Source organism: Diadema setosum, unplaced genomic scaffold (genome assembly GCF_964275005.1).
Source record: "Diadema setosum unplaced genomic scaffold, eeDiaSeto1 scaffold_94, whole genome shotgun sequence".
NCBI lineage: Eukaryota > Metazoa > Echinodermata > Echinoidea > Diadematoida > Diadematidae > Diadema > Diadema setosum.
Genome location: NW_027307720.1, coordinates 1 through 24,068, shown reverse-complemented (window position 1 = coordinate 24,068; position 24,068 = coordinate 1). Strand labels below are relative to the sequence as shown.

Sequence of the window (24,068 nt, the reverse complement as noted above, 5' to 3'; positions counted from 1 at the left end):
ATCGTAAGTACAAAAATAACAAAATCTGCATAGTTTGAGGTGGATGCACAGCCCAATGTCATGCTACATGTAGCTGTGAGTTGAAAACATGGGCGGATCGCGGGGATATCATCCATCACAAACGCAGGCCAAGAATTACGACGGATGCAACCGAAATCTGGACACATGCAGAGAATTGCGGATCTTTCCGACTACCGTAATTGTCTTTATCAATCAACGAGTGAATTACTATTGGCCCCTTATGCTACAAAATCGGACAACGTGCGTCCATTACATTTTTGAATCGCTCATAAACATACACATCATTCTCTTCCAAAATGCCCTATGCAGCCACCATCCATCTCTCAAACTGTTATCCTTGCCAGATCTACATGAGAGATCATTGCTACAACTGCAGCTTTTCTTTTTGACATGAAAAAAAGAGAGGATGAACTTTTCGACATAAAAACCTATATCATCCCGACAAAGACACTTCCTGTATGCTTACATTGTCACAACCTGTGAATCTTCACTTCTGAATGTATTCCATTTTTGTATCCACTCTCTACATTTGATATCACTTTTACATCACCATAATCTAATCTGCCTACTCAACCCATATCCTACATTACTTCATCTTTCCTTTCTTTCTGTTCATCTGCTCTTCTTCTTTCATTTTATATTTCTTTTTTTTTTAAATGAAGCTATCACTTCCCTACTCTAACAATGATCACACACAACACAAATTTGATGATTCAGTACTTTTAAAACTTAGTTAATTTCGCTTTCCTTGTCAGCTTCCCACAAAGACATCTGAGGCATTTTCTCAATGCCTTGGACAAGTTGATAGCTGACTTTTTATCTGCAATGCTTGTATTGGTTTAATATAACATTGCCACTTATCTTGATAAATGTCTTCAAAATCATTAGAGGTTATCTTAACTCTATTCAACATATTCACATTAACCCTCCGACATCTTTTGTGCATTACATTTTTGATACGGCCAAATCTAAACTGACATCAGTTTATTGTTTCCAAAACGGATCTCAACCCATTGTCGAGGATCTGCAAATACTCATGAATCGTGTTCTGTAAATAAAAAGACAATTTATGTCCAAATAGATATCATCAAAATCCATGTAATACAGAAATTAGTTTTTCCCTTGCCCTATGATTCAGTGAAGCCTATTTAAGGATATCCTGTGTTTCCATCATTTGTGTTTCATTACAGCTCCTACGATGTGATGGATAACATATCTCATTTGTTTGCATGTAGAACAAGCACACACCCTAAACAGACCATGAGTAAAACACTCCCTTTGACAAGGGATTTGGCATCACGCATGTAAGTACATCTATCATAAGACAGAGCACTCACCGATATTAGAGAATGCAAAACAGTGTCGCCATGAACGTCACGTGATATTGCCGTAAAATTGTTAACCATGGGACTCACAAATGAATAAATTTTCTTTTGGTGTACCACCCCTTGCAGCACCAAATTACAGTCTTTAACAACTTTACTACCCCAGGAACTTGGCGCACATTCTCCTACAATTGTGCCAGTTACGCATCATCAGTATATCAAGTCATTTCACGATGTCGAACCTCCAGAAACATTGATCGCATTATGCTGGACGCTCGCCCAGCTGGAAAGTATTACACCACAGCTCCTGCCTTAACATATTTTTCTTTTTAGAGTATATCAAATAAATAAATTGAATACCGAACTCAAGACTTGTACTCATGGCATGACATGCAATTGCAGAGAATTCCTCCGCAATGACATTAAAGGAAAAAAATAAATTACTTCACACTTTAGGCGGTACCACAAGACATGACGTATAGACAGCAGAATACAAATGCACAACACGGCAGAAATCTAGCTGGTTGATGGGTTAATCTTTCTCACTCGAAACTTCCGCTCGAAGTTAGGATTATCCGACTTTACATTCAATTGGGTAGGCAAGGTCATTTTCTCTTCCCTTCTTCTTGTTTTTTTTTTTTTGTTTTGTTTTTTCAGGTAAAAAGTATTCTCAAAAATAAGTGTGTGTAGTCAGACACTTACACGAGTGTGCAGAGTCATGTGACTGGTCACATGGTTCCTCATAGGCTTTTCTAAGTCACATGACCACAAGTGGATGTCTCCTGGTTCACTTTGTTTGTTCGTTTGTTTGTCTTTTCTTTATTCTTCCCTGCCATGTTGGATGTCGCGTGGACGGATGGTCCTTGGCAGTTGGTTTGCAGCAGCTAGTGATCGCCGAAAATCGATTTTCACGTCACGGGATCCCACGGACGAAAACTCCCTTACCCTTCCCACGTGTTTGCACGTCCGGTCGCAGAGAGTTGGACCTTGAAGACACATTCGGCTCGAACGACAGATATAAGGCACTGGTCGGTGTTCTTTGATGTAACAGTGCAGCGATCGGGTAGGAATAGTTCCTTCATCGAGGTGGAATTTTGCCATTGATACACGAGAGAACAAGACTGATGAACAAAGTGCGAGAGAAAGAGAGAGCGAGATCCACGCGGAATCCCTCACGAAGGGCGCCCTCATCAGCTGGAACACGTCCTGCAGCACATCTTTCGAAAGTACTCGTTGTTGCAGAAGCGGAACTTCTTGACCAACGGGCAGTACTGAACGGTGATGTCGTCTTGGCAGCCTGAACGTGATGGGGCAGACAAAGACAAAGAAGAGAATGGTGTTATGACTTATTCCCTTCTAGCGCTACATACTGTACAAAAGGAAATCTGTATTCATCATGACATCATATCGGTAAAGGTCACTTTCAAGAATGAATGTCCAACTACCATGCAGCAACATTTTCTGTGAACAAATTCATTCATAGTACAGAAGATGTTCATCTTCGCTGTAGCTGTTGAAGGAATAAGATTAATCGGTTGTCAGCCATCCCTATAATATAAATGACCACATATATCAACTAACTACGTTTCAAAGATTGGAATTGAAATCCATCAATCGTAATGTTCAGGATTAGAGATGATGAGGTCACAAGCATATAACCCCTCACAAACATTCGAGAAATAATAGGTAAATTTTGTTAACTTTGCTTTTTATCCATATTTGAGGGCAGTCAACTCTGCTTAAAAGTTTGATCTACTGGGACCACGGAATATCAAAGCTAGCTTTGTCATAGTTAGGAAATACCTGACTTGCCCTGAAAAATTTAAGCAGAAATTAAACCTCATGCATCACTTTCTCTGATGCAGCGTTGACTCACATCTTTTAACGTGAATTATCCTTAGTACCATATTAGAGAAGAGCATTTTCAAATTCACCCATACATCGTCTATTATAGCTGATCTTTTTGTTTTTATAACACCACACCATATGGGGATGGATTACGCTTTGATCCAAAGATGATCCTTCTACTGTAAAAACCAGACACATTCACAACACAAAACTTTTGCAAACTGCAACTGGCATTCAATGCATTATATAGACAAAACCTTTTGGGTGCATAATACACATAGTTTTGCAAATCTTGGCTCCTTTCAAAATTTGCAGTTTCATGCACGTGAAACTTTCTGGTTTACAGTATCCCCTGAAGTAGTCTACACCATGGATGACGGACTCACTGTCTGGAGGGGCAGGCACCGTCCCGCACGGGCTCTTGCATTGCCGTTGCTGGCTGGGGCGCTCCGCCGTGTGGCAGTAGTGGGGACGTAGGATGACGCCATTGTAGGCCATACACCTCACCGGTCTCGTCTGCTGGCCCATGCCGCACCTCGTATTGCACTGTCGGGGGGAGGGACGAAGTGAGACATCAGCATACAGAGACTTTACGGCATGATGTACTATGATCAAGGATGTCTGAAAACTGAAGACATTGTAGGAATGCTCTAATTTTGTTCTGAAAGCTCATATTGCCATGAATAATGAAGATATGGATCATACAAATTGGTGAAGGATTAAACAATATCTTCTTTTCAACTTGAGAAAAATATACGAATATATGTATCTGCTACTTACAGGGACAATTTTACCCTGATTTCTCAGCATATGATGCTGATTTAAAAATGTGAATTTGCCAATTTCATTGGGACCTGTACATCATCCAAAACTGAATACTAACAGAATACTGACTCCTGCCTTCACTTGGTTTTGAAATAAGTGCAAAACTTAATTCTTTGGATTATATGAAAACGAGAGAATTTGGGGGGCGTGGACAATAAAAGTATGCACACATTGTGTTAGAAATATTTCCAGGAGAGCCAGGATTTCATAAAGAACTCTGATTTCAAGGAATGTTTTGGCATTTTGCATTGACATATGTAATGCCTGAAGTATGTATCTTAACCACTCTGTCAGTGCTTTCAAAGTAAGAGGAATTTGAGTCAATTTGCAAGGAACCCTCCCCCCTCAAAAAAAAAGGTGTGTGGGGGGGGGGGGGGGGGTATCTCCCTCCTTTCTGCCTTACCTCACTCCAGTCACCAGCTATCCATCTATTGGGAGGACAGTCACCAAGGTTACAGGGCATCGTCGACACCGGCTTTTCGGCCTTGTTGCACATACTGCTGCTATACGTGTGCTGCCTGTCGCTGCTCTTACACTTGACGTTTCGCTGCTTCTGGCTGGGGCCGCAGTTGGCAAAGCACTGTGGGAAGACACAGACACACACATACACCATAAAGGAGAGTGAATTAAAGTGTGATGTTGCCACGACCGACACATTGTCCCCTGGATCCGACACATTGTCTCCTTGATCCAACAAGAGCCATCACATATTCTTATGTGATCTACAATACTACTTTGATAACGAGAAGTAGAAGTAAAGACTTCTGGGACAACAGACCTGCAGTTCGCTTATTTCTGTGCGATGCAGCTGGACCGTGAAATAACTGGATACTAAAATTCTCAGATCTAATAGGGTTTTAAATGTAATGCTTAGGATGCATAAGGAAAGTGATAATAATGCAATAATGAAAACCATCCTGAGCTTTGATGTATTTGTTAAAGGTGAGTGTGGGTGACAGAAGAGACAGAAAAAATTGATCAAATGATTTCTATGGCTTTATATATCGTTTCCAAACCAAGAGACGTGACATTTAAGAGTACACTTCTGGAGCGATGTTGAGTTTCTCTATAAGACTGGCAAGTCAATGAAACATTAGGTACGGAGGGGAAGAGAAGAGGGGGGCAAAAGAGGTCTTCACTCACCGGTCCCCAGGGGTCCGGCACCCAGATGGGCGGGCAGACGATCAGGCCGCACGCCTCGTGTTCGGGCGGCTTGTGGCCGGTGCAGAGTGACTCGTCCACCACCTCGTCTTCAGTCTGGGTCACCTTGGTGGTGCACAGCACCGTCCGTGTCTTCTCACCGTGGCCACATGTCTGCGTGCATGGCGACCACGCCATCACCTTCCACCTGTACGCATCCAAAAGATAAGTGATGATGCATGATTAACCATCATGTTGAAATGCACATACATGTTAAAATCTATGCAGAGGTACAAAAGAGAGCACCTCTACCTTGAATACCTTGAATCTGTTTTGATCATCTGTGCCTTGATTTAATTTAATTTTTCAAATTCACTTTCGTTTTCTTCTGTCCCTCTGTTTTTTACCCATGATGATTATAATGATGATGACAATGACAACTGTGAGAGAGAAAGTTCTGATTCTGTCATGTGTTGTCACATTAACCTGTTGAGGACGAGCTGATTTTAGTATAACAAGCTTTTCCCATAGACACCTGACTGAGTATACTCGGGACTAGTCTTCAATGGTTTAAGACTACCGGTACATTTGGTCAAGGTATCCCCTTGATATGAATGAGAAGCACAAACATCAGCCCTTCAAAAGGTTAATGAACCAATGCATTAATACATTCAAACTTTATGCAAACCTCAAATATATATACGTAATGTCTGAAAAATCAGACATTATATATATATATTGTGGCTTGATCAGAGGCTTGTCCATTCATGCAACTGATGCACACAACCTGGAGTTTGATTACACAAATGCATGCAGTTGGAACACAGGAAAGGAAAAGTTCAGTACTAAATCTGTAGTAAATATGTGTCCATAAATTTGCATCTACTGTTGGAGTATTTCCCTGAGAGAGCAGTCCACTGCAAAAGGTCAGATAGTGACCGGGAGATGTAAACTCACACTGGTGGGCAGGCTTGGACATTGCAGGCCTTGGTCCTCCGGTCAGGCTTGGGGTGGTCGCAGAACGTGTCACTGACAATCGTCTCATCGTCCACTCGGACACACTGCATCTCAGAGATGGACACCCCTGACCGATAGAGACAGTAAGGATATGGTATGAAAATTTTTGACTTTATGTAATAAAGTCTTGAATACAAGACATCCAAATGGGGTGATAACAATACATCAATTCAAAGAAAAATAAAAAAAGATTTAAGTTATTCATAAACTTAATGATCAACTGAATACATGGGTCCACATTTTTATGAGTGTGTGAAAAAAGTCTGCCTGGTAGTTTGCTTGATTACAGATATATGTTTGCTTAAATGTTATTTCTTATTCCATATTTTAAGAAAAAGAAAGTTTGCAATTCACTTCATTTTGGTACAAGTAATATATCATTTAGGTAGAACTTTATAATTAATCAGTTTTTGCATTACTACATATTTAACCATATACATTATATATTTAATATTCTTGTTTATATCTCTTTAAGATTTATAGTGTTTGTTTTATGTTAAGTGCTGTCTGGGGCAAATTATTTGTATAGGGCCCCATTTTTCTCTCTCTCTTCTTTCTTTCTTTAAAACAACAACAAAGACAGGCAACGGCTGCAAGACAACACCTCACTGCATAAGGCTTGAGAAAGTCCTCAGGAGTAGGACGAAAGCTTGCCCACTACAATTAAAGGTTGGTAGAAGCTTAAACATTTAAATTTAACATATTTACCCATATGATGTAGATTTTGCAAACTTGATTAAGATGACAATTCTTTATTTACAGCAAGAAGATATGCAATTATTAGAGAGAATGACAACCTCACCTCCAGCGCATGTTACAGAGCACTGTGACCACGCCCCTCTCACCCATGTAAATGCGACCTGTCTGTCGCCCTCATTGGTGGTCGTTACGGGGCGGTTGAAGCCGTAGTGAATACCATTGTTTTCCTCCTGTACCAAAAGCTGCATAAGGATGAATGTAGAAACACACAACGGCATTAATCTTCCACAGTATACACCTGTACAATGTACATCCACATCGCTGAGTTCAATAATGTTGATAACGGGGACTCATTGACAGGTAATAGTATGACCTATTAATAATTTTCTTGTTTTCTATAAAAATAACTCAGATAATTTCATTTTGTTTATAACTTTGATGATACAATAAATGCATGAATGAAGGAAAAATGGCAGAGCTATTTGAATAATGCAATTGTGGGTGAGAATGAATAAAACCATAGTGATATGATTAAAAAAATATGGAATAATCACCATGACAACAAGTTCCTGATTGGTTGGTCCCAAGGCTGTCAGCGACTCTGGCGCTGTGTCGGGTCTCTCGTAGACAAACGTGGTTCCTGCAACGTCGTAGGACTTGGGCCAGTCGATCATCCACTCGGCATTGATGTAGTAATCGTTGTCAACTGACTTCAGAGCTGAGGACAAGCAGGACGAGAAAACATTCCTACACATTATCACACATGTCATATGTGAGAATGATCTGTTAGATACTCCCAACATTCCCTTTAAAAGTAAAAGCCTTTGCACTTCACAGAAGTTTATTTGCACTTGCTTCAGACAATCTCAGGACTTTTTGTCTGAGAAGATTGCCTTTGAAAAGTGACTTAATTGAGATTTGGATATAAAATTTTAAAGATATCTCAATCCCTCTTTATTGCCCCACCTTCAAGGCAATTGCTTAGGATGCATCACACTTGAGCCAACTTATTGCAAATGTCACAAAATTTTACATGGTTGAAGAGTAATGTCTCCCAACATTGTATATGAAATCTTACAGTATTACACCTCAAGAGTTTTTAACAAAAAAAGAAATGAAAAACTACTCCCATGTTACTCAAAAATATGCCCCCCCCCCCCCCTTTGTACTGAGAATGAGAGTTAGAATGAGAATTGGAATATAACAGTCCAAAAAAAAAAAAATGCTCTGGAAATTAATATTAACGTTTCCCCCTCCATCGTAAAGAGGTTTCCAGCTTTATAATTCTGAGGAAAAGTCTAACTTACCTACCTCTACAACATACCAGCTTATGAAAGGAATCTTAATTTTCTGGGCTGCAAAAGGGACACACAAACTTTGAATGCAAGTTACAGCAGTGTCTGCTGCCAACACTTTTTCTTTCCTTCCATCCTTCTGGAAAACTCACCGAGGTAATTCCTGGAGATGGCCGACTCCCGGAGAGTGATGTGGACGGAGCCGGGAGGAATGGTGAGGATCTCCTGGTAGTCGCCGACCTCGAGGGGTTCGTTGAAGAGGCCACCTACGGTGACGCAGGAGCTGCCGTCGCCCCCGCACACCCGACACTTGTCTTCCCTGACCTCCGACCCCAGCACCTTGTCGCACCCTACCGCCTGCGAGCAACGGAAGAGCGCGATGTAATGTGGTAGTGAAATGCCAACGGTTATTGATGATGACACTCCATGGGAAAGAAGTTCAATATTGATGCTAATGCATGGAGCAGTATTGAATTGAGATTTCCTAGCTCTGGTTCAAGTGCTTCACTTTGAAAAATTTGGAGCTAAGTGTTTGGGGATATTGATTTTTTTTTTTTTTGAACAGCAATTGCAATGTGAGTGAGGACACATAAGAAGAATTATTTTCAGTAAACTGAGAAAGTGTGAAATGCATTAATAGATTCTAGATTTTGAGAACTTGAAGCAGATTTTAATATTTTACCCTTACAGCAATGATATCATTCCATCATAATTTTTAAAACCTTCACTAACATCACTTCTTCTGATCATCTAATGATTCATAAAATGAATTACATTTGCTGATTTGGTATCATATTGTCCAATTGCTGATGAATTGACATAAAATGAAAATGTTATGGACAAAAAGTTTGAGTGAGCCAAGCTACATTAAGCTGAGTTGAGCTGGGCTGAAATAAAAAAAAAGTTGAGAGGGGTTGGTTTGAGCTGACTGTAAATGCATTGAGCTGCACTGCATTGAGCTTAAGTTTGAGTTCAAATTAAACTAAATCATATTGAAATATGGTTACACAAAAAAAGAGTGGACACTCTAAACTTGGGTCCTCCTTACATGGCACTTTCCATTGATGCAGATGTCCAGTGACTCAGGTCGGTAGAGCTCTGGGTAGCAGCGGGTGCCGTCCACCACCTTGGGCACCCGCCGCAGGTGGTTGCCACCGGAGGAGATGCAGGAGAGTTGGCAGGGCTCGGGGTTGTTGCCGATGTACGGCTCCCACGTGTAGTACTGACCGTGGTAGATCTCGTTGTCGAAGGCTGAGCACTGGACGGCGCGGAAGTCCCTCGAGTTCTCGGGACACTCCTGGACAACGAGGCAAGAGGGAGGCTTGCGTAAGAGATTACTGGTTCAAACTTTACTTGCATTAACCCTTTCTATACCAGGGACTTTAGACAGTGTGTACAATGCTATGGGGTTCTTTGTGCCAATCGGCACTCAAAGTACACAAAGGGTTACAGTACACTGTCACAGCTATTTTCCCTTCTCAGCAATACAGTTGGTCGAGAGTAATTTTTTTTTTCTTTTTTTGTGCTGTACAATAATCAGAAGAACATAGAGTCCTATCATGTATCACAGGTGAATGAATATACAAAATATTAACTGCTTTGCCTTAAACGGTGAACTCTTTCTTCTCATAAACCATCATTACCCATGAATAACTCGACTGACTTTGCATTTTTTTGGTCCACCACAAATGCAACCAGTCTCATAAATACTCCTGGAGAATTCAACTAACATAATGAAGCTGTATTTCTTTCAATCATCATTTTTTACAAAAATTTATAACGTTCTGCATAGACAAATAGGAGACTACTTATTCATCTCCTCACACTTATTTTCAAAGAAGTTCAAAGACGAAATTTCGGGGGGGGGGGGGTGGGGAGGGGGGAGTTATTTGTCACAATAGTTTGTATCAGAGGATGCACATATTTTGAAAGTCAAGTGATTGTTTGTAACTGCAGCAGTCTTTGTTTCATTGCTTCAAGAGGTAGACCTACATGTTGTATCTATCATGATGTAGCTATTCCCTAAAGGTGACAATGACATGAGATACTTACATCTGTGTTACAGGACCGGTATCGACTCCTCTCACCGGTGCAATACTGTCCTCTGTTTCTTGGTCTAAAAAGAAGCAAGTAAAGGAAAATAAGAGAAAAGAGGAAGAATGATGAATCATATCATATGCCAAAAAGATCACAATGAAGTATTCAACCAGTTTCATGCATGTTTCTTCTTTTCTGATCACATCGATACAGATCCTGTTTTTAATACAGAGAGGAAAGTGAAATATGGCTAATCACCCAGCACTAATTCTATCATGTCGAACCAAGTGTTAGGTCCAAAATAAAATCAACAGTTGACACAGGTTAAACAACAGATGTAAACACACCTTGAAGATTTGAATTATGCCTTATATTGTAAATGCATGCAAATTCTGATAACATATGAACGTATTCTTATTTCTCATTCCTCACTACATGTTTCATCTGTGATTTATTGTGCCCTCACTTTAATATGAGTGTTTATATTCAGTAATGACACATTTTCATATTGATGCAGAAGTGATCAGAACATATATCAGCAAATTCTCCACCATTAGTAATTGTATCTTCACTCAAAATCTGCGAAAGTGTCACTGCATCCTCACTCAACAACATAGCAACCATTGTCACCGGGCGTGGCCAGATGTTGCGACTCACTCTGGATTATTGCACTGTCGCTCCGAGTTGGACACCCCTCCTCCGCAGGTCCTGGAACACTCGGACCAGGAGGACCAGGCCCCCCAGGAGCCGTCCACGGCCTGGGGCTTGGTCCCATACTTGACGCAGTCCCCAAGGTAGCACCACTGGTGGTGGAAACGTGCACAGGAATGGTATCATTAATGGTGGAGGTGGTCGCAAAAGGTTGAATTGAGTAGCAATAGAGTAACAGCAGACATTTTCATAACTGGATGTAGTCAGACTGGTGGTAGCTGGATCAATAGAAATTAACTAATCATACGGACAATGACGGTAATGGAAATTATGAAGATGATGATGATGATCTTGATGATGATGAATGTAATATGATGGTGGCTTTGATGACAATGATAACAACGATTGCACTGATGACAGTGGTAGTGATGGGAATGATGATGATGATGATAGCTATGATGACACAACTGATGGGCATAGAAGAGATACGTAGAGTGGGGTTGGCATGACAACGACAGGGATGATGACAAAGAACATCTGGTGATGTCATAATAGTAAATGGTGCAACCCACTATCAATGACTGGAAGATGATACTGCCACCAACGATGGTGATCACGGTGGTAATGAAAATGATAATGATGACAATAATCTTCATAGCACACATTGTTAATCTTTAGAGGGGAAAGACAAAATGCAAATGACAAATTTGTCTGCGCATCATGTCTATTCAGCTGTCCGTAGGGAGAAATATAAAACTTACTCCTTCTGCAAAATGGGGCGTGTCACACCGGGTGCCCTCTGCGGCTGGGGTACCCGTCCTCCAGCAAGCTCTCGTGTTGGGCTTCTGACACGCCAACTCTCTACATATATTCTGAAAAAAAAAAACCACAAATTAGACAAAAGACAATGGTTATACAATTACATAGACATGGAAATCCTTATCTCTATACATATTCTGGAAACCACAAAGTTTGGCCTAACAATGCAATTGACTAAAATGTGATTACATCGATGTGGCAATCTATAATTAAAATCTTCACGGGTCATACTATACATTAAAGTCATCAAGGACAAAGTTTTGACATTTAAAAATGCAATTATCATCACACACACAAAATGCATGTGGATCTTTTATGAAATAATTGGCAACGTGCTGCAACAAGAAATCAGGAGTCAGACACGAATTCGAATAATCACAATGTACGGGATGATATACAGATGTACATTGTAGAAGACCATCTAGCATGTCATTTGAATCTCTTTGCAAGATGTAGAATTGGATAATTTTCTTTCCAACGAATGTACATCAAAATCGTTGCTGATGATGAATCAAGATAATCCTCAGCTATGACGGAGAAGAAGAAAAAAGGAACAACCCAGCTGAGCACGAAACCAAAGTCAGCCACTCCCTTCAACAATAAATGGGATTTTGATAGCTGTATGCCCATGAGCCGTGTTAAGTTACCTTGAAGGCTACTACAATGTGTGTACTATATACATCGAAGTTGGTCCCACGGGACTAACGAGCTGTGACTAATAAAAAAGATGATAGCTATAAAGATGTCTCTCAGAACCGACTCCCGACAATGTCATGGAAGCACCACACAAACGGTTCGTGGGACTGCCGTTCTGGATGACGAGAACGCTTATGACAGATAGTCACCCGAGTATGAAATCTGGGAGGTTTGCTGACAAATGGAAAGGGATAATGTTTCTTCCCACAAGTAAACTGCTGCCTGAAAGGGGAGAATGAGTAGGCTGATGGCATTTAACTCAAGGAGGGTCAGCATGACGGCCGAAACCACCGGGGCTGATGAAAATCTCCCAAGATGCCAATCCCAGAAGTATATTTACGAGAGGTATCATTCATGTTGATGCAGGCAATTTACCCCGCACGGTTACTCATATTACATTCACATCAATATTGTCAAATCCATGTTAAAAATAAAACTTTGTCAAAACTTTTTTTTTATAAAATGATGTTTTTCCCGTCAATTTGCAAGAAATTCAAAACGACTTTCATGATCTTGGCAAGATACCCTCCAAATGAGTTCTCGTTGATAAGCTGTTTTGGAATCTCTAAATCAAAAAATCATTCATATCAAACTAGAAAACATTGAGCACAGAGCAAGAACACAGCTATCATTTCCAGTTTCCTGTGGCATGGGTTGATGGAATACATTTCAATGTGGTTTTTGTCACACTCTTGATTTAGATCACTGCCTATGGGAAGCTGTTTAGGTAATGTGAAAACTTCATGAAGATTTTGGAGTGTCATAGGAAACAGGCTAACACTCGTCACAAACCATCTCAAATACCATTCACATTTGTACACAGCAAAGCCACCACCAGTAATAACAGGCTTAAGGTATATCCCTTTTACAAACGTCACCTAATTTTACATGGTTGAAGAATAATGTCTCCTAACATTTTGTATGAAATCTTATGGCAATACACCTCAGAGTTTTTAAAAAAAGTTCTGAAATGAAAATATAATCCCATGTCCCTCCAGAATAGGCTCCTCTTTTGTACAGAGAATAGCGTTTTGATTTTTGATTTTTTTTTTTTGATTTTTTTTTTTTTTTTGGGGGGGGGGGGGGGCCAGGATGAATTCACTAGAAATCTATAGTACTGTTTTGCCCACCATCAAAAAAGAAGTTTCCAGTTTAATTACGCTGAGGAAACATGTGCATTACCCACCTCCACAATATATCAGCTTATGAAAGGAATCTGAATTTCAAGGTTGCAAAAGGGACACACAAACTTTATAGAGATTTTGCTCATGTGTTATGGTTCTCACGTTTGTGTTGCATGCTTTGGCCCCGGTCCCGTACTGCAGGCGGCACTGTTCGTTCCCGTCCACCAGCTGGCCCGGCATGGCGGTGGGCAACCAGTAGTCGGCTAGTTCGGGCACGTCATCTAGACACACAGCCTTGCCTGACCTGTTTATGAATGACAGGAAGGAAAGAGAGAGAGAGATATATAGAAAGAAAGACATTACATATAAACATATAGATATGTACCTGTCTATTTGTGTTTCAAATGACACTCTGAAGTCAATGAAGAGAAATAGAAAGACAGACATTACATATAAACATATAAATATATACCTGTCTATATGTGTTTCAAAGAACCATGTGAAGTCAACAAAGAAAGATAGATAGAAAGACTGAAAGAGGGATAGAAAGACAGACATTATATATAAACATATAAATATATACTTGTCTATTTGTGTTGCAAAGAGAGATACTTTACATACAATTGCACATGTTTTAGAGAACACTGTGAAATCAAAGAGAAAGAGATATATAATATATTGATATACACGTATGTGTTTCAGTGAACACTGTGAAGTTATAGACATAACATATGCTTCAGAGAAACCTTGTAAGTCAAAAAGAGAGAGATACATATATCATACATTTGTACACAGGGAGAGATACATTGTACATCATACATAAAAGTATGTGTTTCTGAAAGCGCTACGATGTTACAAAATAAAATCCAGACCTGCAGTCCACAGGAAGTGAGAACAAAATGTGTCCTTAATCAACAGCTGCCCCTCCCAAGACAACAAGGAAGGAAACATTTCCAAAGGGAGATGTACTTTTATTTCTACAGGTTCCTAATCACTTGGCCAGATGCCTGTACAGAGTGGCTCTTTCAGATGGATGTGGTAAGTTCTATGACTGGAAAAAAAAATAGACAAGAGCTAATAAAACACAGGCATATCTTCAAGAAAGAAATATCATAGTTTCTCCAAATGTGATACAGATAATCAGCCATGTCCAGCTGTTTAGGAGATAAGTCGTAATGCATGAAAACAAGAGAAGAGATCAAGAGACACAAAGAATTGACGAATCATAGAAAAGTATCCTAAACATGCACACAAGAAATGAATTTTTCTCCATTGTTCCCTTGGTCTAAACAAGAGACCCGCGGGTCACGCGCTCACCTGAGTTTCGCAATTTCACCTTCCATGCATTCTTGCACACTCTTACCTGAGAACATTGGAAACTTAGGTCTGCATATGGATCCCCCTCAACTCCCGGGGGGGGGGGGGGGGGGTGGGCAGCCCTGGATTTGCAATGAACAAACTTGGAACTAAAGTCATCAATGTACAAACTCATGGTATTAACATTGCTTTATCATTTCTGGTTCTAGAGCAGATTTTGAATATTCCTTAATGTGGGGGGGGGGGGGGGGGTGGGACCCCTAGGGGCCCCTCAAGAGGGACATGGCGCCCATTTGAAGGAATTGAGATTCTATAACCATAGGGATGCATCATGCTACCTGCTAAGTTTGGTCAAATTCATCATGAGGTTTTCAAGAAGAAGATGAACATGTACAATTCAGGCTCCATTACAACTGTACGACTTCTCCCCATCCCTCTCCTGGGTCCCAAGGGGGGGGGGGGGGGGGCACCCCTGATTTTGCCAACCCCATGAACAAACTTGAGACTACAGTCATCAATGTACTAACTCATAGTATCATCTAAGCCCTATCACTTCTGGTTCTAGAGAAGATTTTTAAAGGTTCCTTGATTTTAGGGGTTTGGGCCCCTTGGGGACCCCCCAGGTGGGCCATGGTGCCCATTTGAACAAATTGAGATACTATCCCCCTAGGGATGCTAACTACCAAGTTTGGTGAAAATCAGACATGGCGATCTCAAGGTAAAGATGAAAATGCACAATTTAGGCCCCATTTGGACCCCTTCCCACCCCCCTCCCCTGAGTCCCAAGGGGGGCACCCCTGATTCCCCCATGAACAAACTTGAAACTACAGTCATCAATGTACTTACTCATAGTATCAATTAAGCCCTATCACTTCTGGTTCTAGAGAAGAAGATTTTTAAAGATTCCTTAATTTTAGTGTGTTTGGGCCCCCCCTGGGGCCCCCCAGGTGGGCCATGGTGCCCATTTGAAGAAATTGAGATCCTATCCCCCTAGCGATGCTACCTGCCAAGTTTGGTGAAAATCGGTCACGGGGTTCTCAAGAAGAAGATGAAAATGTAAAAAGTTTACGCACGACGGACGACGCACGACGGACGACGCACGACGGACGACGCACGACGGACGACGCACGACGCACGACGGACGCCGGACGAAGAGCGATCGCAATAGCTCACTTGAGCCTTTGGCTCAGGTGAGCTAAAAAGGGGGAAAAAATCAAATCTAAATTTGGCTGTAGCTATGTTTAAATTCATGCAGTCGCACTGATAAAAGATATTTGGTAAAATGTCAGAGTATCCACATTCTCCCCTTAGCCCTGTGTTCAACTTGATATGTGACAGACATTGGTAAGAAATAAATGTCACTTAGCAGCATTGTCTGGAAACTATGGGAAATTAACAATTACGGCAGAGAGCGCAGAGCAGAACTTTATCAGCACAGCTTACTCTGCAACATACTGTATTTCTCTATATATATGTACGTATATATTCATTGAGGAAATGCGTGAAATAGGATTGGTGAGGTTTCCACGGCAACCGTTCCATGGAGAATTCAGTGCCCACTATCAGCGGTGAGGTCATGATAGACTGGAATGGTCTTGTCCCACTGTTCTTCACAGTGGGTTTCAATGGCTTGATTTAAGACATTACATTAATGGCAATCTATGAGCACCATTTTATGTACCATATGTCCAAAAAAAGAAATACAACCGGAGCTCCGCAATGATATCTTTAAAAATAGTGAATCAATCTAAATACAAATTCAGGGTGTGAAACTATAACTCATCGCCAATATTTTACAGAAAACCCCATTCAATTTGCTTCAGTGGTCACAGAGAAATGAGGAATTTTGTAGAGGATGTCAGGAATCTCTTCCCTCCAAGTTTTGTCTATTGTATTCACACACAAGAGCATCCAAGTGCTAAACTTGGAAGAATCAGACTCAGGACATGCTTTAAAACAATCCACATTTCTCTGTGACCGCTTAACCAAATTGAATGGGGTTTTCTGCAAAATAGAGCTAAGATGTTATATTTCAAGACCTTGAAGTAGCATTTAGACAGTTTAATCATATTGGGTGTTATCAATGCGAAAATCTGATTGTAAATTTTTTTTTGGCACATACTGTACAGTTTACTTGGTGGGAAATGTCCCTCCCTCTAGCTTCTGATTTCATCTTTTGTTCTCATCCACATTTTTGCACTCTGTGTCCATAACTTTAAACAAACTTTTCAATCCGTTGAGGACGAGTCGCGAGTATACTCGGACAAGCATTTATGGGAAATGCGTGTTGTAGCAAAACCGAACCGTCCTCAATGGGTCAATGTCAAGTACACATATTTGTTTCCTGCTGTTCTGTAACTGGGTGTCCAATCGCCCTCTCAAGTTATCATTACTTTCTAATCCTGTCTGATCCTAGTCTAATTATTTTTCTTTTGTTTTCTTAAAGTCTATATGAAGAGTTTGTTTGCAAAAACCGATAAGTCCATATTTTCCAAATGGAGATATTTGCGATTAAAGGTGAAGAAAAATAAAGAGAATAATAAGAAAATTTTTGCTTCTTTTGACCATAACTTCAAAAATATACCTTTATATGTAGTGACCAATATATCATTTAAAAGGTATTATTTTGCACTTTATGACAGATATCGTACTTCAAAATCTTCAAAAATGGACTTATCGGTTTTTGCAAACAAACCCTTCATATATAATTGTATACTGTAGTTAGTGCAATACATCCATTTGATATCTTCGTATATCCTCTTCTGGGAAGTATTCTGCATTAGAAGGCTTCTTCACATTTCATTGCCCTTCCATATGAGATACAAGGAGCAGGCCTAGGTGAAGAAATTGATTGGTGTCACCCACTGAAATTCTCCAAGTTAAATGGGGGTTCAGTAACTCACTAGCACGTAAACTCGATCTGAACAGGGTAAAAATTTGAGGCACCCAACTCAAGGGTGGTCCGTGGATAAAGTCGCTCTCATCCTCTTTTCTTTTCGTTTTTCCGACTGAAAGCACGCTCTTCACTCTTTAACACTTTGCGCCCACTTCTAGGAAATATATCAACTGGCAAAGGTAAATAGGCGGCTGATATATGAAGCTTCCATCAACAAATAGCCTTGATGCATGGAGCTGGGAGAGAGAGAGAGACAGAGGCGGGGAGGCATCACTTATAGCTTGGATGGCAGGCACTCTCTTCAAAGTCAGGTAATCAATCACTTCTTGACCTTACGAAAATCTCAGCTTTCTGGCTACCTTCCCCACCGCTGCTGCCGCCGCGCCCTTCACACACTGGAGAATTTTGATGGGTTGCTCCCCGGTGGAGGGTGCAGGCACTGATCGTGCCTTTGTACGTGAAGCCTGAACTTGCAGTAACTCATCTCAGAGCTTTGTTTTTAGGGCAAGAAGGCGACTTGTCGGAAACTCTCTGAGGCACCTTATTTAGGATGAGAAGGCAAGAGGGTGACTTTTCCACACTCATCTATAAAAGCACTCTATTTCGGACAGGACAATGAGTAATCGACACACTGAAATCCCTCTTTTCAGCTCATTCAGGAATGAAAAGGTGACATTGTTTAAACTTGCTGAGGTACCTTGAATGGGGCAAGTAACCGTGCTTTAAACAAGTCGCCTTGTTGCCCCGCGTTTAATCTTGTATACCTTCTCTGTCCTGTGTGTGGCACAAGCAGTAAGTTCTGACCTTCAGTCCCTAGTAACCAAAAAGTTTATAAAACTGTTTTACAAGGAAATATGTGTTGAAAGTGGGAGGTGAGGCAGCAGACCATGATTCAACTACTCTGGAAAATGTAAATCATTACAGTTATGACTCTAAAGCGAATATCTGCTATGGCATTCCTTAGAGGATACATCACTATAATGCACAGGTGTTGTTGTGAAATTAACTGGATCACAGGCATGCCTTCCTAGATAAACACTGTTTCCTCTTTAAGGCCATGTTTGTCCTCCCTGGGGGCCATCATGGAGGTGCCCAGGGGGACCTGCAACTGACCTTCTAAGTTGACCACAAGTTCAACCTTGATTTTTACTGATAAGAAGCTGCAGCAATGACCTGTGTCTATACCAGTTTAGTATCTGTTAGCAATATTTTGGCCTCGTACAGAGTATGCTTAAACTGGAAACTGTCCTAAGATATGATTGGATATTGTTTAAAAGTTTTCAAAGAATGATAAACTTCTGTCCCTTCCTATCTTCCTAGATGCCTATATATCCAACTGTCATCCTATCTATTTATCTATCTCTATCTATCTACCTATCTATCTATATATGTGTGTGTGTGTGTGTGTGTGTGTGTTTAAGTGTGTGTGAGTGTATCTGTCTCTATGAAGGCATAGACCTATGTGAAGGAATATTAACAATAATTTACAACGCAGCTACGAGTAGGCCTATAGGTACAAGTGTATATCTAGGCCTATGTACAGCAGACCTACAAAATACATTCATGATATTTTATACCACAGCATCCATGAGAATGATAAAATCTTCATCCTTTAAGAGTTGCATCAGAATTCTTATACCTTGTATAAATTCCCCAAAAATAAATAAATAAAGGGGGGGTTCATAGTTTCATAATTTATTTGCTTTTTTTTTAAGCACTGACAATCCCATCACATTAAAAGAAAATAATTCTACAGCAGCCATATACACTCATTATTATTGCAAGTAACATTACTCCATGGAAAAATCTTGTGTTTACCATATTAAAAACATCCAATTAAAAACATGATGCAAGCTACAAAGTTTTGCAGAACAAAAGAACTCTTTTGTGCCCTCTTTGTTTTTGTAGGGTGTCGACAATGTTCACTTGGGCGGAGGAAAAAAATAACATATGCCAGCAAGCCCTTTGTCTAAGTCAGAGTCAATCAAACTTGCACTTTATGCATGGCATGTGAACCCTGAAAGTTCACAAAAACTTAATTACCATGATTACTAATCAACATCAAACTGTGTACTTTTGGCCATAGTTTTATGAGAGAAATGAGTGCCCACTCACTGTAAATGGTACATGTACTAACAAACAATCTCTATTCTCCGGAAATGAATATATGCAATAAAATATGAAACTCCCCCCCCCCCCCCCCCATGGTTCTATGACATTTGCTCCTGAGACAATTGCTCCCATTAATTATCTGCACGCAACTGACAAACATATATCATAATCCTCACATCAAACTAAACCTAAAACCCTATCACAACCCTAACACTAACCCTAAGTCCTTGGAGAAAATAAGACCGGAGCAAATGTTGTGTCACCCCCAGCATATTCAACAAGCTAATAATGACCAATTCACAAAGTATACCTACTCGGCCCTTTGTCTTATCGTAACTGACAAGTCTACAAGTGATTTACAATGTACAGTAAATAGTACATTCAATAAAGGATAATTGCCCAGAGGAGCTCAAAATGAATTTTGCAATGAAGCTGCTCAACTTGAAAAAAATTGTGATATCAACAACGCTGGTTTGTATGCACTAATTGTTGCGTCGTCATGCAAGCCTTTGACAAGTTTCCTGGTTGTCAGTGATAACGACCAAATCTGGGGAATTGGGTGACAAAGCACTATGTGGAAATCTAACCACGTGATTGGACGGACACTAACTAGCTCATCTAAAGTCCATTGAGCAGATATTTACAAGTACATGAACACCTGTTCAGGATGCAATCCACATTAGGTAGAGGGGAAACTTACATCCTCAAATATTTCCTGTCCCTTTTGTTTTGCCTGACCAATGTCACCCCAAACTATTTACACGAGTAAGAATGTGTGAGAAGAAATGAACAACCCAAAATTGTTACAGTTACCATTGGTTTTTTTTTTCTTCTTTTTTATAGCAAACATGTACACAAGTTGTTGAGTTTCTGCCTTTTTGAAGGGTTTGAATTTGTACCTTTCTGCTTGTAAAACAAAGAACTACGAGAGTGTCACACATGAGCTCTGGTAGATTTAAGATTGTGACCCAATTCCTTCACTCCTTCCACCGCCCATCTCAAGAGTGCCTGCTCGCATCCTCCTAAAAATAAGGTCCAAACTTGACATGTTTTGACAGGGAGGGTCAAAGTTCCACAGTGAGACAATTCAGAGGATGAAATTGGGTCTCCAGGAATAATTTTCATCTTTCTACTCTCTCTCCCTCTCCCTCTCTTTCTCTCACACACCCACTTTTCTCCCCCCTGAAAACTGACCGCAGCCTCAACTTGACCCCAATACCCCTTCCACTCCCATCCTTCCGCTACATCCTTCCTCTACATCCACGGAGCCAGCTAAAGACATTTCAGGGACTCGGTTCTGTTTCAAATTTTCTCTTTCCCACTTTTACTCTTCTTGAGCCTTTCTATTTTCATCTTTCAAGTCTATTTTTTTTTGTCCCCTTTGCCATAGATTGTCTGTCACTTAATTGACAGTTTTATAAATATTTTTCCTTGTGTCATCCTCGGAGAATCTTTTTAATTATCCTTCATTTTTTTTTGTTTTTCCCCTGGGCATGCTCCCCATGAAAGTTTCTTGATGACTTTGAGAGGTCTCCTCAATGCTCCAAGCGACTCCTTGGCGAATGTCCCTTCTCACAGAACATCCCAATAAAAGTCCACTCCCCTCTGCTGACACAAATTGTACACATAGGGAGGGGAGCTTTATGCGTCTATTTCTTCTCATGAATCTAGTCACTTTTTTGCAATGCAGATGGATACTTTTTTTTTTCATGTGATGAAGATGAAGACCGGTCAATAAATGACATCCAAAAACATCTCTGATCTGGTTTGGGCTTGTGGAAAATATGTGGCATCACACTCTTGAATCAGAGAAATCCTATTCATATCTACAGGAGAAATGACAGAGACCGCAAAGAGAGTGAAAAGCCCAAAATATTCCTCTCATTCTCAGCCAATTGTTGATGATGAAGATGATGATCCACGGCATTTGTACAGCGCCATATATATATCTGCCATAGAAACATTCAAAGGCGAATGACCACTATCTACACTTGTATGTCCTACATTCAGAGTCTGAGATGTATGCACCATATCTACTGAAATCCAAGCATGCTATACACAGAGCCTAAATGGTCCGGCCAAGGAACGAGTTCTTTGTCCAAGCGAGCTGACCACTACCTTCCTACCAAAATATGGGTCAAACAACAGACTGCTTTTCTTTATTTCAAAAGTTGGGGGTCAAAGCTCCACCCCCTCCCCCTCCCCTTCTCCCCTCCCCTCCCCAGTTGGGCATGCTTCATTCATTCGCACCCTGACATGTGCCATGGTGGCTCGTGGCCAGGCAATAGGGGTCGCGACCTTGGTCGTAACCTCGCACCCTTGACTCCCAGATCTATCATTCCCTCTGAACAACAAGGCATACTTCAGATATCTTTTCTCCCAGTATGGCAGGGAATCTTGTATCCAGTATAAAAAGGGTGATGCATGGAATCTAAAGGAAAAATTGCAAACAGAAGCCTGAATGATTTATGAGTCCACTGCAACCATTGTACCTGTCTATTTGTGTGCATGTGTGAGAGTGTGGGTGTGTCTGTCTCTCTGGCAGTATATGCTTTATGCAGTGCCTGCCAAAACAATAACAATTATAGACATCCCTAAAACAAGAATTTGGTACAAGTTATACTCTAAGAGACATAGTTTTTTATCAAAAAATGGCAACATGCTACAAAAAGTTGGTTAAAAATAAACTAAAACAAAATGATATACGTACACTACAGATGGAAAAAAAAAAAAAACCTTCCTCCTTTGGTATATAGTTTATACAAGGATGCCAAGCTTACATGTGTATACAGTACTGCAGTATTCTGAGAGCTGACAAGGTATTTTTGTGTAAAAAAATAGTATTTTTATCTTTCCTGCAATTGACATGGGTAGTGATACAATTTGGGTACAGCAGTATATTTTTATGGAACCTGCAGTATTTTTGGCAAAAAAACAAAAACAAAAACAAAAAATCTCTGTTGATACTCCAGTCTTCTGTGATGCCGAATACAGTAAAACAGCCAAGAAGCGTAGGAGTTCTAGTTGGACGTGCGTGCAAAACAGTGACTCCCAGCCAAGTTTTGGGAAAGACACACGCACAAACACACAGAAAAATAAAACAATTCTGCTTTATTTCTTCATGTGTGTCTCACACCACCTGTCAAGATAAACTTGTTAACACTCCCAAGATCATTATCTACGCATACCTGATTCATGCTCTTGAGCAAAATTCCAGGCATTGGGAGGGAAATTTAAAATTTGTAACTTAACGAGATTATGTCTTCAGGCTGGCAAAAAAAAATGCTTGCTAACATTTTTTTTTTTCTCTCAATGTTCTCAACCAAATAGCTTCACGAATACATGTGAAACGTGACTGATGAAGTGTGTTGTTTCTTGTGCTTTAATAGTTTCCAAAATGCTCTTTGAAAAAAAAAATCACTCTAATTCCCCAAGACAACAATACACCTTAATTAAACAAACAAAAAATGATATCAAAGACGAGCGGGCAAGGAATGGCGATGCTGATAAATGCCTACGGTTGAATTCCTCTGCAATCCCAACCCCATTTAAAACTCACTCGATATAGGCCGTGATGTAGTGGGCGCTGCACTCGGACCACGAGTACGGGTCGCTGTTCTCCGTGATCTGATCGGCCATGATTCCGCCCCGCGTCCCGCACGCGTTGCCGTCCCCGTCGTGCTTCATGCCGAAACTGCCCCGCGAGAGAACATCATATAGAGGAAAGGAAAGTGAAAACATCAGTGCATGTCAATCAGTTGGAAATAGACTCGGTTAAAGTGCAGTGCTACAGAACATTCATGTTGACTATCATTGTCACAATGAAATCAAACAAGAGGAATGCTGAGAGTGTACATTCGGTAAACTAAACCCTTTGAGGATGAACTGATTTTTCCATAACACAGGTTTCCAATGGACACCCGCGCAAGTATACCTGGGACTAGTATATGAGTATATAAGATACAGACTTGTATATGAGCCTATTAAGATAACACAGTTATGGTATCTTGTCTAACTTTTCACTTATTTCACTGACGTAGCAAACAGTCATAAATTACGCATATGTAAATCAGACGGCATGATGATCTCATTTCCTTACATCTCTCCTAGTGGGATGTTCGCGTGAATATCATAAAAGCCACAGTTTGGTAAACTTTCCAGCAAATATAACCCATTTCCCATTGCTAAGTTAGTATCAAGGGTATAACTCTACAGTGATTTCATGTGATGGTTGATTTCTTTTTGT

General features: G+C 40.4%; 1 protein-coding gene across 1 annotated transcript; it reads right to left on the bottom strand.

Moving 5' to 3' along the window:
• Nucleotides 1-1,657: 1,657 nt before the first annotated feature.
• LOC140245965 (A disintegrin and metalloproteinase with thrombospondin motifs 6-like) lies at nucleotides 1,658-23,516 on the bottom strand (the record flags this gene model as incomplete). Its single annotated transcript, XM_072325416.1, has 14 exons — nucleotides 1,658-2,643; nucleotides 3,581-3,740; nucleotides 4,423-4,599; nucleotides 5,163-5,367; nucleotides 6,117-6,243; nucleotides 6,979-7,117; nucleotides 7,430-7,593; nucleotides 8,323-8,527; nucleotides 9,219-9,467; nucleotides 10,223-10,286; nucleotides 10,865-11,010; nucleotides 11,620-11,730; nucleotides 13,660-13,801; nucleotides 23,382-23,516. Coding segments are annotated over 14 exons (2,131 nt in total), but the record flags the coding sequence as incomplete, so codon positions are not given.
• Between the last annotated feature and the right edge of the window lie 552 nt (nucleotides 23,517-24,068).